General features: G+C 47.2%; 1 protein-coding gene across 2 annotated transcripts in view; it reads right to left on the minus strand.

Annotated features, from left to right (window-relative positions):
* Positions 1 to 16,113, minus strand: part of LOC118380601 (F-BAR and double SH3 domains protein 2-like) — a 115,566-nt gene that overhangs the window by 37,911 nt on the left and 61,542 nt on the right. For both annotated transcript variants that reach the window (XM_052468211.1, XM_052468212.1), the window contains exons 4-6: positions 3,571 to 3,650; positions 3,330 to 3,474; positions 2,917 to 3,050 (exon numbers count right to left, since the gene is read on the minus strand). In XM_052468211.1, the coding sequence (XP_052324171.1) occupies positions 2,917 to 3,050; positions 3,330 to 3,474; positions 3,571 to 3,650 (359 nt within the window). The remainder of the gene's footprint in view (positions 1 to 2,916; positions 3,051 to 3,329; positions 3,475 to 3,570; positions 3,651 to 16,113) is intronic.

A 16,113-nucleotide genomic window follows, 5' to 3' on the forward strand; every position in this document is an offset into this window, starting at 1 on the left:
CACTTTGAGATATCAGCTGATGTATGAAGGGCTTTATAACTAAAATTTGATTGATTGATTGATTGATTGATTGATTGATTGATTTTGTACCTGTTTCCTCCAGCATCTTCACCAGGTCCTTTGCTGTTGTTCTGGGAGTCCGTTCATCTCTTGGAGACAGAACTCGTCTCCTTACTGAGCGGTATGATGGCTGCATGGTCCCATGGTGTTTATACTTGCGTACTATTGTTTGTACAGATGAACGTGGTAACTTCAGGCGTTTTGAAATTGCTCCCAAGGATGAACCAGACTTGTGGAGGTCTATAATTTTGTTTCTGAGATCTTGGCTGATTTCTTTTGATTTTCCCATGATGTCAAACAAAGAGGCACTGAGTTTGAAGGTAGGCCATGAAATACATCCACAGGTACATCGCCAATTGACTCAAATTATGTCAATTAGTCTATCAGACGCTTCTAAAGACATGACATCATTTCATGGAATTTTCCAAGCTGTTTAAAGGCAGAAGTCAATTTAGTGTTTGTAAACTTCTGATCCACTGGAACTGTGATACAGTGAAATTATAAGTGAAATAATCAGTCTGTAAACAATTGTTGGGAAAATGACTTGTGTCATGCAAAGTAGATGTCCTAACTGACTTGCCAAAACTATAGTTTGTTGACAAGAAATTTGTGGAGTGGTTGAAAAACGAGTTTTAATGACTCCAACCTAGGTGTATGTAAACTTCAACTGTATGTTTCCCATGTTAATGAAGCCCCTTGAATTGAAACCGAGACAGAGAGCGATAGACAGAGAGACAGGGCGAGAGACAGACAGAGCGAGACAGAGAGAGAGAGAGACAGAGACACAGAGACACAGAGACACAGAGACACAGAGACACACAGAGAGACACAGAGAGTTCCTATGTGAGTTCCTGCTGCTTTATAGTGAGTGATAAGGAACAGAGCCAGTCAGGAGAGTAACACTGCCACCCTACTGCAACTCTCTCTCTCCATCTATCTTTTACACTTTACACACAGACACACACCTCCCCTGGTCTCGGTGGTTGGGTTACGGTTGAGAGGTAGGTCTGGGTTGTGGTTGGGTTACGGTTGAGAGGTAGGTCTGAGTGTGGTTGGGTTAGGGTTGAGAGGTAGGTCTGAGTGTGGTTGGGTTAGGGTTGAGAGGTAGGTCTGAGAGGTAGGTCTGAGTGTGGTTGGGTTAGGGTTGAGAGGTAGGTCTGGATTGTGGTTGGGTTATGGTTGAGAGGTAGGTCTGAGAGGTAGGTCTGAGTGTGGCTGGGTTAGGGTTGAGAGGTAGGTCTGATAGGTAGGTCTGAGTGTGGCTGGGTTAGGGTTGAGAGGTAGGTCTGAGAGGTAGGTCTGAGATGTAGGTCTGAGAGGTAGGTCTGAGTGTGGTTGGGTTAGGGTTGAGAGGTAGGTCTGAGAGGTAGGTCTGAGTGTGGTTGGGTTAGGGTTGAGAGGTAGGTCTGAGAGGTAGGTCTGAGTGTGGCTGGGTTAGGGTTGAGAGGTAGGTCTGAGTGTGGTTGGGTTAGGGTTGAGAGGTAGGTCTGGATTGTGGTTGGGTTATGGTTGAGAGGTAGGTCTGAGAGGTAGGTCTGAGTGTGGTTGGGTTAGGGTTGAGAGGTAGGTCTGAGAGGTAGGTCTGAGAGTGGTTGAGTTAGGGTTGAGAGGTAGGTCTGAGTGTGGTTGAGTTAGGGTTGAGAGGTAGGTCTGGGTTGTGGTTGGGTTACGGTTGAGAGGAAGGTCTGAGTGGTAGGTCTGAGTGTGGTTGGGTTACGGTTGAAAGGTAGGTCTGAGTGTGGTTGGGTTAGGGTTGAAAGGTAGGTCTGAGAGTGGTTGAGTTAGGGTTGAGAGGTAGGTCTGGGTTGTGGTTGGGTTACGGTTGAGAGGAAGGTCTGAGTGGTAGGTCTGAGTGTGGTTGGGTTAGGGTTGAGAGGTAGGTCTGGGATGTGGTTGGGTTAGCTTTGAGAGTGGTTGGGTTAGGGTTGAGAGGTAGGTCTGAGTGGTTGGGTTAGGGTGGGGTTGGGTTAGGGTTGAGAGGTAGGTCTGAGTGTGGTTGGGTTAGGGTTGAGAGGTAGGTCTGAGTGTGGTTGGGTTAGGGTTGAGAGGTTGGTCTGGGTGTGGTTGGGTTAGGGTTGAGAGGTAGGTCTGAGTGTGGTTGGGTTAGGGTGTGGTTGGGTTAGGGTTGAGAGGTAGGTCTGAGTGTGGTTGGGTTAGGGTGTGGTTGGGTTAGGGTTGAGAGGTAGGTCTGAGTGTGGTTGGGTTAGGGTGTGGTTGGGTTAGGGTTGAGAGGTAGGTCTGAGTGTGGTTGGGTTAGGGTTGAGAGGTAGGTCTGAGTGTGGTTGGGTTAGGGTGGGGTTGGGTTAGGGTTGAGAGGTAGGTCTGAGTGTGGTTGGGTTAGGGTTGAGAGGTAGGTCTGAGTGTGGTTGGGTTAGGGTTGAGAGGTTGGTCTGGGTGTGGTTGGGTTAGGGTTGAGAGGTAGGTCTGAGTGTGGTTGGGTTAGGGTGTGGTTGGGTTAGGGTTGAGAGGTAGGTCTGAGTGTGGTTGGGTTAGGGTGTGGTTGGGTTAGGGTTGAGAGGTAGGTCTGAGTGTGGTTGGGTTAGGGTGTGGTTGGGTTAGGGTTGAGAGGTAGGTCTGAGTGTGGTTGGGTTAGGGTTGAGAGGTAGGTCTGAGTGTGGTTGGGTTAGGGTGTGGTTGGGTTAGGGTTGAGAGGTAGGTCTGAGTGTGGTTGGGTTAGGGTTGAGAGGTAGGTCTGAGTGTGGTTGGGTTAGGGTGTGGTTGGGTTAGGGTTGAGAGGTAGGTCTGAGTGTGGTTGGGTTAGGGTTGAGAGGTAGGTCTGAGTGTGGTTGGGTTAGGGTTGAGAGGTAGGTCTGAGTGTGGTTGGGTTAGGGTTGAGAGGTAGGTCTGTCCACCTACTTGGCCTCAATGTCAGCCTTCTCTCGAACGGCCTGAGCCACCTGTTCTGAGTCGTAGTATTTCTTCTTGGCTTTGGCCAGGTCCTTCACAGAGTCCTGCAGCTCCACCTGGATACGATTCAACTGTTCTATACTCTACACACAGCACAGAGAGACAGCAGTCACACACACACATTATAGTCTACACACAGCACAGAGAGACAGCAGTCACACACACACACATTATAGTTTCTACACCTGCATTGCTTGCTGTTTGAGGTTTTAGGCTGGGTTTCTGTACAGCACTTTGTGACATCAGCTGATGTAAGAAGGGCTTTATAAATACATACATTTGATTGATTTAGTCTACACACAGAGGGACAGCGGTTACACATAGAAATAGTATATTAGATTAGGACACACACACACACACACCTTGTTGAGCTGCTGTTCCTTGTATAGCCGTACAGTTTTAGCAGGATCTGAGATCTCATTCTTGTAGTTGTCACACACGTTGATGCGAGACTGAGTCACCTGTACTGTCCCCTTCAGATAGGACCGCCACACAGCATACACATTCCTACACACAGTTTACGCAAGATGAAGACTGCTAGCCAATCAAGAACAGTGTCATGTTGTGGTCGAAGCTGATAGCAGAGGCCTGTCCTCTACTCACCTGTAGTCTGTGCCTTGGTCCTCTGGTTTGATGCCTGGCCAATCCCTCTTCAGGTACTGACTGGCCAGCTTCTGCAGAGCCTGTATAGATCAGCAACAACAGAGAGAGACGAGAGGAGAGAGTGCAGACAAATTAGATTACTGTTCTGCTGTATAGTGTGATATGGATTACTGTTCTCCTGTATAGTGTCAGTCTGATATAGGTTACTGTTCTCCTGTATAGTGTCAGGGTAGCCTAGCGGTTAGAGCGTTGGACTAGTAACCGAAAGGTTGCAAGTTCAAATCCCCGAGCTGACAAGGTACAAATCTGTCGTTCTGCCCCTGAACAGGCAGTTAACCCACTGTTCCTAGGCCATCATTGAAAATAAGAATTTGTTCTTAACTGACTTGCCTAGTTAAATAAAGGTTAAAAAAATATATAGGTAACCGTTCTCCTGTATAGTGTGATATAGGTTACTGTTCTCCTGTATAGTGTGATATAGGTTACTGTTCTCCTGTATAGTGTGATATAGGTTACTGTTCTCCTGTATAGCGTGATATAGGTTACTGTTCTCCTGTATAGTATGATATAGGTTACTGTTGTCCTGTATAGTGTCAGTCTGATATAGATTACTGTTCTCCTGTATAGTGTCAGTCTGATATAGGTTACTGTTACTCTCGCCACAAATAAGTCTCTCACTGTTGCCGAATGCTACCGACCCCCTCAGCTCCCAGCTGTGCCCTGGACACCATTTGTGAATTGATCGCCCCCCATCTAGCTTCAGAGTTTGTTCTGTTAGGTGACCTAAACTGGGATATGCTTAACACCCCGGCAGTCCTACAATCTAAGCGAGATGCCCTCAATCTCACACAAATCATCAAGGAACCCACCAGGTACAACCCTAAATCTGTAAACAAGGGCACCCTCATAGATGTCATCCTGAACAACTGGCCCTCCAAATACACCTCTGCTGTCTTCAACCAGGATCTCAGCGATCACTGCCTCATTGCCTGTATCCGCTACGGAGCCGCAGTCAAACGACCACCCCTCATCACTGTCAAACACTCCCGAAAACACTTCTGTGAGCAGGCCTTTCTAATTGACCTGGCCCGGGTATCCTGGAAGGACATTGACCTCATCCCGTCAGTTGAGGATGCCTGGCCATTCTTTAAAAGTAACTTCCTCACAATTTTAGATAAGCATGCTCCGTTCAAAAAAATGCAGAACTAAGAACAGATATAGCCCTTGGTTCACTCCAGACCTGACTGCCCTCGACCAGCACAAAAACATCCTGTGGCGGACTGCAATAGCATCGAATAGTCCCCGCGTATTGCAACTGTTCAGGGAAGTCAGGAACCAATACACACAGTCAGTCAGGAAAGCTAAGGCCAGCTTCTTCAGGCAGAAGTTTGCATCCTGTAGCTCCAACTCCAAAAAGTGTCATCTACAAAATTGCTTCCAACACTCTACTCAGCAAACTGGATGCAGTTTATCACAGTGCCATCCGTTTTGTCACTAAAGCACCTTATACCACCCACCACTGCGACCTGTATGCTCTAGTCGGCTGGCCCTCGCTACATATTCGTCGCCAGACCCACTGGCTCCAGGTCATCTACAAGTCCATGCTAGGTAAAGCTCCGCCTTATCTCAGTTCACTGGTCACGATGGCAACACCCACCCGTAACACGCGCTCCAGCAGGTGTATCTCACTGATCATCCCTAAAGCCAACACCTCATTTGGCCGCCTTTCGTTCCAGTTCTCTGCTGCCTGTGACTGGAACGAATTGCAAAAAAAATCGCTGAAGTTGGAGACCTTTATCTCCCTCACCAACTTCAAACATCAGCTATCTGAGCAGCTAACCGATCGCTGCCGCTGTACATAGTCTATCGGTAAATAGCCCACCCATTTCTACCTACCTCATCCCCATACTGTTTTTATTTATTTTATTTTCTGCTCTTTTGCACACCAATATCTCTACCTGTACATGACCATCTGATCATTTGTGACTCCAGTGTTAATCTGCAAAGTTGTGGTTATTCGCCTACCTCTTCATGCCTTTTGCACACAATGTATATAGACTCTCCTTTTTTCTACTGTATTGACTTGTTAATTGTTTACTCCATGTGTAACTCTGTGTTGTCTGTTCACACTGCTATGCTTTATCTTGGCCAGGTCGCAGTTGCAAATGAGAACTTGTTCTCAACTAGCCTACCTGGTTAAATAAAGGTGTTCTCAACTAGCCTCCCTGGTTAAATAAAGGTGAAATAAAAATAAATTTAAAAAGTATAGTGTCAGGGTGATATAGGTTACTGTTCTCCTGTATAGTGTCAGGGTGATATAGATTACTGTTCTCCTGTATAGTGTCAGTGTGATATAGGTTACTGTTGTCCTGTATAGTGTCAGTCTGATATAGGTTACTGTTCTCCTGTATAGTGTCAGTCTGATATAGGTTACTGTTGTCCTGTATAGTGTCAGTGTGATATAGGTTACTGTTGTCCTGTATAGTGGCAGTGTGATATAGGTTACTGTTGTCCTGTATAGTGGCAGTGTGATATAGGTTACTGTTGTCCTGTATAGTGGCAGTGTGATATAGGTTACTGTTCTCCTGTATAGTGTCAGTGTGATATAGGTTGCTGTTCTCCTGTATAGTGTCTGTTGGAGAGAGAGTGTTGTCCTGTATAGTGTCTGTTGGAGAGAGAGTGCTCTCCTGTATAGTGTCTGTTGGAGAGAGAGTGCTCTCCTGTATAGTGTCTGTTGGAGAGAGAGTGTTGTCCTGTATAGTGTGATATAGGTTACTGTTGTCCTGTATAGTGTCTGTTGGAGAGAGAGTGTTGTCCTTTATAGTGTGATATAGGTTACTGTTGTCCTGTATAGTGTCTGTTGGAGAGAGAGTGTTGTCCTGTATAGTGTGATATAGGTTACTGTTGTCCTGTATAGTGTCTGTTGGAGAGAGAGTGTTGTCCTCTATAGTGTGATATAGGTTACTGTTGTCCTGTATAGTGTCTGTTGGAGAGAGAGTGTTGTCCTGTATAGTGTGATATAGGTTACTGTTGTCCTGTATAGTGTCTGTTGGAGAGAGAGTGCTCTCCTGTATAGTGTCTGTTGGAGAGAGAATGCTCTCCTGTGTAGTGTCTGTTGGAGAGAGAGTGTTGTCCTCTATAGTGTGATATAGGTTACTGTTCTCCTGTATAGTGTCTGTTGGAGAGAGAGTGCTCTCCTGTATAGTGTCTGTTGGAGAGAGAGTGCTCTCCTGTATAGTGTGATATAGGTTACTGTTCTCCTGTATAGTGTCTGTTGGAGAGAGAATGCTCTCCTGTATAGTGTGATATAGGTTACTGTTGTCCTGTATAGTGTCTGTTGGAGAGAGAGTGTTGTCCTGTATAGTGTGATATAGGTTACTGTTCTCCTGTATAGTGTCTGTTGGAGAGAGAGTGCTCTCCTGTATAGTGTGATATAGGTTACTGTTCTCCTGTATAGTGTCTGTTGGAGAGAGAATGCTCTCCTGTATAGTGTCTGTTGGAGAGTGACTACTTCCGGGTTGGAGCGAGCGGTCGCATCCGCATTTCGCTCCGCAGGTAGTATAACTTTTTCATTACATTTCATTATAGTACAACGGTTTGATTTGTCTAATCTTAGCAATTTCTTCTTAGCTAGCTACATAGCCGTCTTTGTATCAAAGATAATTGCGTAATTATCGTATTTCGTCGTCCTAACGTAGTCTTCACTGCTCTGCCCAGCAGCTAGCCAGCTAGCAAACGTCCACCGATTAGCAGCACTGTAGAAACTATTACACTCAACTGAACGACTTGATTAGTGTAGTGTTAGCTAGCTACATAGCTGTCTTTGCTGTCTTCGTATCCAAGATAATTGTGTAGTCTTAGAGTGATTATCTTAATTTACCGAGGTTAGCGAGCCAGCTATTTGTCGTCCTTAACGTAGGAGACACTGCTAGCTAGCCAACAGCTAGCCAACGTCTTCCGAATAGAACTCAACAACCCGGTCGCATTCCGCTTCGCTCCACAGGTAGTATCACATTTTCATTTAATTTCATTACAGTACAACGGTTTGATTTGTTTGATCGTAGCTAGCTACATAGCTAGCTACATAGCCGTCTTTGTATCAAAGATAATTGTGTAGTCTAGAGCGATTTTCTAGGTTAGCTAGCCAGCTATTGTCGTTCTTTTAACGCAGCGTAACGTAATCAACACTGCTAGCTAGCCAGCTAACCCCGAATAGCAGCACTGTAGAAACTATTACACTCAACGGAACGACTTGATTAGTGTAGTGTCAACAACGCAGCCACTGCCAGCTAGCCTACAAAGTCAACAACGCAGCCACTGCCAGCTAGCCTACTTCAGCAGTACTGTATCATTTTAATCATTTTAGTCAATAAGATTCTTGCTACGTAAGCTTAACTTTCTGAACATTCGAGGCGTGTAGTCCACTTGTCATTCCAATCTCCTTTGCATTAGCGTAGCCTCTTCTGTAGCCTGTCAACTATGTGTCTGTCTATCCCTGTTCTCTCCTCTCTGCACAGACCATACAAACTCTCCACACCGCGTGGCCGCGGCCACCTAATCTGGTGGTCCCAGCGCGCACGACCCACGTGGAGTTCCAGGTCTCCGGTAGCCTCTGGAACTGCCGATCTGCGGCCAACAAGGCAGAGTTCATCTCAGCCTATGCCTCCCTCCAGTCCCTCGACTTCTTGGCACTGACGGAAACATGGATCACCACAGATAACACTGCCACTCCTACTGCTCTCTCTTCGTCCGCCCACGTGTTCTCGCACACCCGAGAGCTTCTGGTCAGCGGGGTGGTGGAACCGGGATCCTCATCTCTCCCAAGTGGTCATTCTCTCTTTCTCCCCTTACCCATCTGTCTATCGCCTCCTTTGAATTCCATGCTGTCACAGTTACCAGCCCTTTCAAGCTTAACATCCTTATCATTTATCGCCCTCCAGGTTCCCTCGGAGAGTTCATCAATGAGCTTGATGCCTTGATAAGCTCCTTTCCTGAGGACGGCTCACCTCTCACAGTTCTGGGCGACTTTAACCTCCCCACGTCTACCTTTGACTCATTCCTCTCTGCCTCCTTCTTTCCACTCCTCTCCTCTTTTGACCTCACCCTCTCACCTTCCCCCTACTCACAAGGCAGGCAATACGCTCGACCTCATCTTTACTAGATGCTGTTCTTCCACTAACCTCATTGCAACTCCCCTCCAAGTCTCCGACCACTACCTTGTATCCTTTTCCCTCTCGCTCTCATCCAACACTTCCCACACTGCCCCTACTCGGATGGTATCGCGCCGTCCCAACCTTCGCTCTCTCTCCCCGCTACTCTCTCCTCTTCCATCCTATCATCTCTTCCCTCTGCTCAAACCTTCTCCAACCTATCTCCTGATTCTGCCTCCTCAACCCTCCTCTCCTCCTTTCTGCATCCTTTGACTCTCTATGCCCCCTATCCTCCAGGCCGGCTCGGTCCTCCCCTCCCGCTCCGTGGCTCGACGACTCATTGCGAGCTCACAGAACAGGGCTCCGGGCAGCCGAGCGGAAATGAAGGAAAATTCGCCTCCCTGCGGACCTGGCATCCTTTCGCTCCCTCCTCTCTACATTTTCCTCTTCTGTCTCTGCTGCTAAAGCCACTTTCTACCACTCTAAATTCCAAGCTTCTGCCTCTAACCCTAGGAAGCTCTTTGCCACCTTCTCCTCCCTCCTGAATCCTCCTCCCCCCCCCCCTCCCTCTCTGCAGATGACTTTGTCAACCATTTTGAAAAGAAGGTCGACGACATCCGATCCTCGTTTGCTAAGTCAAACGACACCGCTGGTTCTGCTCACACTGCCCTACCCTGTGCTCTGACCTCTTTCTCCCCTCTCTCTCCAGATTAAATCTCGCGTCTTGTGACGGCCGGCCGCCCAACAACCTGCCCGCTTGACCCTATCCCCTCCTCTCTTCTCCAGACCATTTCCGGAGACCTTCTCCCTTACCTCACCTCGCTCATCAACTCATCCCTGACCGCTGGCTACGTCCCTTCCGTCTTCAAGAGAGCGAGAGTTGCACCCCTTCTGAAAAAACCTACACTCGATCCCTCCGATGTCAACAACTACAGAGCAGTATCCCTTCTTTCTTTTCTCTCCAAAACTCTTGAACGTGCCGTCCTTGGCCAGCTCTCCCGCTATCTCTCTCAGAATGACCTTCTTAATCCAAATCAGTCAGGTTTCAAGACTAGTCATTCAACTGAGACTGCTCTTCTCTGTATCACGGAGGCGCTCCGCACCGCTAAAGCTAACTCTCTCTCCTCTGCTCTCATCCTTCTAGACCTATCGGCTGCCTTCGATACTGTGAACCATCAGATCCTCCTCTCCACCCTCTCCGAGTTGGGCATCTCCGGCGCGGCCCACGCTTGGATTGCGTCCTACCTGACAGGTCGCTCCCACCAGGTGGCGTGGCGAGAATCTGTCTCCTCACCACGCGCTCTCACCACTGGTGTCCCCCAGGGCTCTGTTCTAGGCCCTCTCCTATTCTCGCTATACACCAAGTCACTTGGCTCTGTCATAACCTCATATGGTCTCTCCTATCATTGCTATGCAGACGACACACAATTAATCTTCTCCTTTCCCCCTTCTGATGACCAGGTGGCGAATCGCATCTCTGCATGTCTGGCAGACATATCAGTGTGGATGACGGATCACCACCTCAAGCTGAACCTCAGCAAGACGGAGCTGCTCTTCCTCCCGGGGAAGGACTGCCCGTTCCATGATCTCGCCATCACGGTTGACAACTCCATTGTGTCCTCCTCCCAGAGTGCTAAGAACCTTGGCGTGATCCTGGACAACACCCTGTCGTTCTCAACTAACATCAAGGCGGTGGCCCGTTCCTGTAGGTTCATGCTCTACAACATCCGCAGAGTACGACCCTGCCTCACACAGGAAGCGGCGCAGGTCCTAATCCAGGCACTTGTCATCTCCCGTCTGGATTACTGCAACTCGCTGTTGGCTGGGCTCCCTGACTGTGCCATTAAGCCATTAAACCCCTACAACTCATCCAGAACGCCGCAGCCCGTCTGGTGTTCAACCTTCTCAAGTTCTCTCACGTCACCCCGCTCCTCCGCTCTCTCCACTGGCTTCCAGTTGAAGCTCGCATCCGCTACAAGACCATGGTGCTTGCTCTGGATAAGAGCGTCTGCTAAATGACTTAAATGTAAATGTAATGTAAATGAGAGAGAGTGCTCTCCTGTATAGTGTGATATAGGTTACTGTTCTCCTGTATAGTGTCTGTTGGAGAGAGAGTGCTCTCCTATATAGTGTCTGTTGGAGAGAGAGTGTTGTCCTGTATAGTGTCTGTTGGAGAGAGAGTGTTCTCCTGTATAGTGTCTGTTGGAGAGAGAGTGCTCTCCTGTATAGTGTCTGTTGGAGAGAGAGTGCTCTCCTGTATAGTGTCTGTTGGAGAGAGAGTGCTCTCCTGTATAGTGTCTGTTGGAGAGAGAGTGCTCTCCTGTATAGTGTCTGTTGGAGAGAGAATGCTCTCCTGTATAGTGTCTGTTGGAGAGAGTGTTGTCCTGTATAGTGTCTGTTGAGAGAGAGTGCTCTCCTGTATAGTGTCTGTTGGAGAGAGAGTGCTCTCCTGTATAGTGTCTGTTGGAGAGAGAGTGTTGTCCTGTATAGTGCCTGTTGGAGAGAGTGCTCTCCTGTATAGTGTCTGTTGGAGAGAGAATGCTCTCCTGTATAGTGTGATATAGGTTACTGTTCTCCTGTATAGTGTCTATTGGAGAGAGAGTGCTCTCCTGTATAGTGTCTGTTGGAGAGAGAGTGCTCTCCTGTATAGTGTCTGTTGGAGAGAGAGTGCTCTCCTGTATAGTGTCTGTTGGAGAGAGAGTGCTCTCCTGTATAGTGTCTGTTGGAGAGAGAATGCTCTCCTGTATAGTGTCTGTTGGAGAGAGAGTGTTGTCCTGTATAGTGTCTGTTGGGAGAGAGTGCTCTCCTGTATAGTGTCTGTTGGAGAGAGAGTGCTCTCCTGTATAGTGTCTGTTGGAGAGAGAGTGCTCTCCTGTATAGTGTCTGTTGGAGAGAGAGTGCTCTCCTGTATAGTGTCTGTTGGAGAGAGAATGCTCTCCTGTATAGTGTCTGTTGGAGAGAGAGTGTTGTCCTGTATAGTGTCTGTTGGAGAGAGAGTGCTCTCCTGTATAGTGTCTGTTGGAGAGAGAGTGCTCTCCTGTATAGTGTCTGTTGGAGAGAGAGTGTTGTCCTGTATAGTGCCTGTTGGAGAGAGAGTGCTCTCCTGTATAGTGTCTGTTGGAGAGAGAATGCTCTCCTGTATAGTGTGATATAGGTTACTGTTCTCCTGTATAGTGTCTATTGGAGAGAGAGTGCTCTCCTGTATAGTGTCTGTTGGAGAGAGAGTGCTCTCCTGTATAGTGTCTGTTGGAGAGAGAGTGCTCTCCTGTATAGTGTCTGTTGGAGAGAGAGTGCTCTCCTGTATAGTGTCTGTTGGAGAGAGAATGCTCTCCTGTATAGTGTCTGTTGGAGAGAGAGTGTTGTCCTGTATAGTGTCTGTTGGAGAGAGAGTGCTCTCCTGTATAGTGTCTGTTGGAGAGAGAGTGCTCTCCTGTATAGTGTCTGTTGGAGAGAGAGTGTTGTCCTGTATAGTGTCTGTTGGAGAGAGAGTGCTCTCCTGTATAGTGTCTGTTGGAGAGAGAGTGCTCTCCTGTATAGTGTCTGTTGGAGAGAGAGTGCTCTCCTGTATAGTGTCTGTTGGAGAGAGAGTGTTGTCCTGTATAGTGTCTGTTGGAGAGAGTGCTGTCCTGTATAGTGTCTGTTGGAGAGAGAGTGTTGTCCTGTATAGTGTCTGTTGGAGAGAGAGCTGTCCTGTATAGTGTCTGTTGGAGAGAGAGTGCTCTCCTGTATAGTGTCTGTTGGAGAGAGAGTGCTCTCCTGTATAGTGTCTGTTGGAGAGAGTGTTGTCCTGTATAGTGTCTGTTGGAGAGAGTGTTGTCCTGTATAGTGTCTGTTGGAGAGAGAGTGTTGTCCTGTATAGTGTCTGTTGAGAGAGAGTGTTGTCCTGTATAGTGTCTGTTGGAGAGAGAGTGTTGTCCTGTATAGTGTCTGTTGGAGAGAGAGTGTTGTCCTGTATAGTGTCTGTTGGAGAGAGAGTGTTGTCCTGTATAGTGTCTGTTGGAGAGAGAGTGTTGTCCTGTATAGTGTCTGTTGGAGAGAGAGTGTTGTCCTGTATAGTGTCTGTTGGAGAGAGAGTGTTGTCCTGTATAGTGTCTGTTGGAGAGAGAGTGCTCTCCTGTATAGTGTGATATAGGTTACTATTGTCCTGTATAGTGTCTGTTGGAGAGTGTTGTCCTGTATAGTGTCTGTTGGAGAGAGAGTGTTGTCCTGTATAGTGTCTGTTGGAGAGAGAGTGTTGTCCTGTATAGTGTCTGTTGGAGAGAGAGTGCTCTCCTGTATAGTGTCTGTTGGAGAGAGAGTGTTGTCCTGTATAGTGTCTGTTGGAGAGAGAGTGCTCTCCTGTATAGTGTCTGTTGGAGAGAGAGTGCTCTCCTGTATAGTGTGATATAGGTTACTATTGTCCTGTATAGTGTCTGTTGGAGAGTGTTGTCCTGTATAGTGTCTGTTGGAGAGAGTGCTCTCCTGTATAGTGTCTGTTGGAGAGAGAGTGCTCTCCTGTATAGTGTGATATAGGTTACTGTTCTCCTGTATAGTGTCTGTTGAGAGAGAGTGTTGTCCTGTATAGTGTCTGTTGGAGAGAGAGTGTTGTCCTGTATAGTGTCTGTTGGAGAGAGAGTGTTGTCCTGTATAGTGTCTGTTGGAGAGAGAGTGTTGTCCTGTATAGTGTCTGTTGGAGAGAGAGTGCTCTCCTGTATAGTGTGATATAGGTTACTGTTCTCCTGTATAGTGTCTGTTGGAGAGAGAGTGCTCTCCTGTATAGTGTCTGTTGGAGAGAGAGTGTTGTCCTGTATAGTGTCTGTTGGAGAGAGAGTGCTCTCCTGTATAGTGTCTGTTGGAGAGAGAGTGCTCTCCTGTATAGTGTCTGTTGGAGAGAGAGTGTTGTCCTGTATAGTGTCTGTTGGAGAGAGTGTTGTCCTGTATAGTGTCTGTTGGAGAGAGAGTGTTGTCCTGTATAGTGTCTGTTGGAGAGAGAGTGTTGTCCTGTATAGTGTCTGTTGGAGAGAGAGTGTTGTCCTGTATAGTGTCTGTTGGAGAGAGAGTGTTGTCCTGTATAGTGTCTGTTGGAGAGAGAGTGTTGTCCTGTATAGTGTCTGTTGGAGAGAGAGTGTTGTCCTGTATAGTGTCTGTTGGGAGAGAGTGTTGTCCTGTATAGTGTCTGTTGGAGAGAGAGTGTTGTCCTGTATAGTGTCTGTTGGAGAGAGAGTGTTGTCCTGTATAGTGTCTGTTGGAGAGAGAGTGTTGTCCTGTATAGTGTCTGTTGGAGAGAGAGTGCTCTCCTGTATAGTGTGATATAGGTTACTATTGTCCTGTATAGTGTCTGTTGGAGAGTGTTGTCCTGTATAGTGTCTGTTGGAGAGAGAGTGTTGTCCTGTATAGTGTCTGTTGGAGAGAGCGTGTTGTCCTGTATAGTGTCTGTTGGAGAGAGAGTGCTCTCCTGTATAGTGTCTGTTGGAGAGAGAGTGCTCTCCTGTATAGTGTCTGTTGGAGAGAGAGTGTTGTCCTGTATAGTGTCTGTTGGAGAGAGAGTGTTGTCCTGTATAGTGTCTGTTGGAGAGAGAGTGTTGTCCTGTATAGTGTCTGTTGGAGAGAGAGTGTTGTCCTGTATAGTGTCTGTTGGAGAGAGAGTGTTGTCCTGTATAGTGTCTGTTGGAGAGAGAGTGTTGTCCTGTATAGTGTCTGTTGGAGAGAGAGTGCTCTCCTGTATAGTGTGATATAGGTTACTATTGTCCTGTATAGTGTCTGTTGGAGAGTGTTGTCCTGTATAGTGTCTGTTGGAGAGAGAGTGTTGTCCTGTATAGTGTCTGTTGGAGAGAGAGTGTTGTCCTGTATAGTGTCTGTTGGAGAGAGAGTGCTCTCCTGTATAGTGTCTGTTGGAGAGAGAGTGTTGTCCTGTATAGTGTCTGTTGGAGAGAGAGTGCTCTCCTGTATAGTGTCTGTTGGAGAGAGAGTGCTCTCCTGTATAGTGTGATATAGGTTACTATTGTCCTGTATAGTGTCTGTTGGAGAGTGTTGTCCTGTATAGTGTCTGTTGGAGAGAGTGCTCTCCTGTATAGTGTCTGTTGGAGAGAGAGTGCTCTCCTGTATAGTGTGATATAGGTTACTGTTCTCCTGTATAGTGTCTGTTGGAGAGAGAGTGTTGTCCTGTATAGTGTCTGTTGGAGAGAGAGTGTTGTCCTGTATAGTGTCTGTTGGAGAGAGAGTGTTGTCCTGTATAGTGTCTGTTGGAGAGAGAGTGTTGTCCTGTATAGTGTCTGTTGGAGAGAGAGTGCTCTCCTGTATAGTGTGATATAGGTTACTGTTCTCCTGTATAGTGTCGTATAGTGTCTGTTGGAGAGAGAGTGCTCTCCTGTATAGTGTCTGTTGGAGAGAGAGTGTTGTCCTGTATAGTGTCTGTTGGAGAGAGAGTGCTCTCCTGTATAGTGTCTGTTGGAGAGAGAGTGCTCTCCTGTATAGTGTCTGTTGGAGAGAGAGTGTTGTCCTGTATAGTGTCTGTTGGAGAGAGTGTTGTCCTGTATAGTGTCTGTTGGAGAGAGAGTGTTGTCCTGTATAGTGTCTGTTGGAGAGAGAGTGTTGTCCTGTATAGTGTCTGTTGGAGAGAGAGTGTTGTCCTGTATAGTGTCTGTTGGAGAGAGAGTGTTGTCCTGTATAGTGTCTGTTGGAGAGAGAGTGTTGTCCTGTATAGTGTCTGTTGGAGAGAGTGTTGTCCTGTATAGTGTCTGTTGGAGAGAGAGTGTTGTCCTGTATAGTGTCTGTTGGAGAGAGAGTGTTGTCCTGTATAGTGTCTGTTGGAGAGAGAGTGTTGTCCTGTATAGTGTCTGTTGGAGAGAGAGTGTTGTCCTGTATAGTGTCTGTTGGAGAGAGAGTGTTGTCCTGTATAGTGTCTGTTGGAGAGAGAGTGCTCTCCTGTATAGTGTGATATAGGTTACTATTGTCCTGTATAGTGTCTGTTGGAGAGTGTTGTCCTGTATAGTGTCTGTTGGAGAGAGAGTGTTGTCCTGTATAGTGTCTGTTGGAGAGAGCGTGTTGTCCTGTATAGTGTCTGTTGGAGAGAGAGTGCTCTCCTGTATAGTGTCTGTTGGAGAGAGAGTGCTCTCCTGTATAGTGTCTGTTGGAGAGAGAGTGTTGTCCTGTATAGTGTCTGTTGGAGAGAGAGTGCTCTCCTGTATAGTGTCTGTTGGAGAGAGAGTGCTCTCCTGTATAGTGTGATATAGGTTACCATTGTCCTGTATAGTGTCTGTTGGAGAGTGTTGTCCTGTATAGTGTCTGTTGGAGAGAGTGCTCTCCTGTATAGTGTCTGTTGGAGAGAGAGTGCTCTCCTGTATAGTGTGATATAGGTTACTGTTCTCCTGTATAGTGTCTGTTGGAGAGAGAGTGTTGTCCTGTATAGTGTCTG

The sequence above is a fragment of the Oncorhynchus keta genome, chromosome 18 (genome assembly GCF_023373465.1).
Source record: "Oncorhynchus keta strain PuntledgeMale-10-30-2019 chromosome 18, Oket_V2, whole genome shotgun sequence".
Taxonomy (NCBI): domain Eukaryota; kingdom Metazoa; phylum Chordata; class Actinopteri; order Salmoniformes; family Salmonidae; genus Oncorhynchus; species Oncorhynchus keta.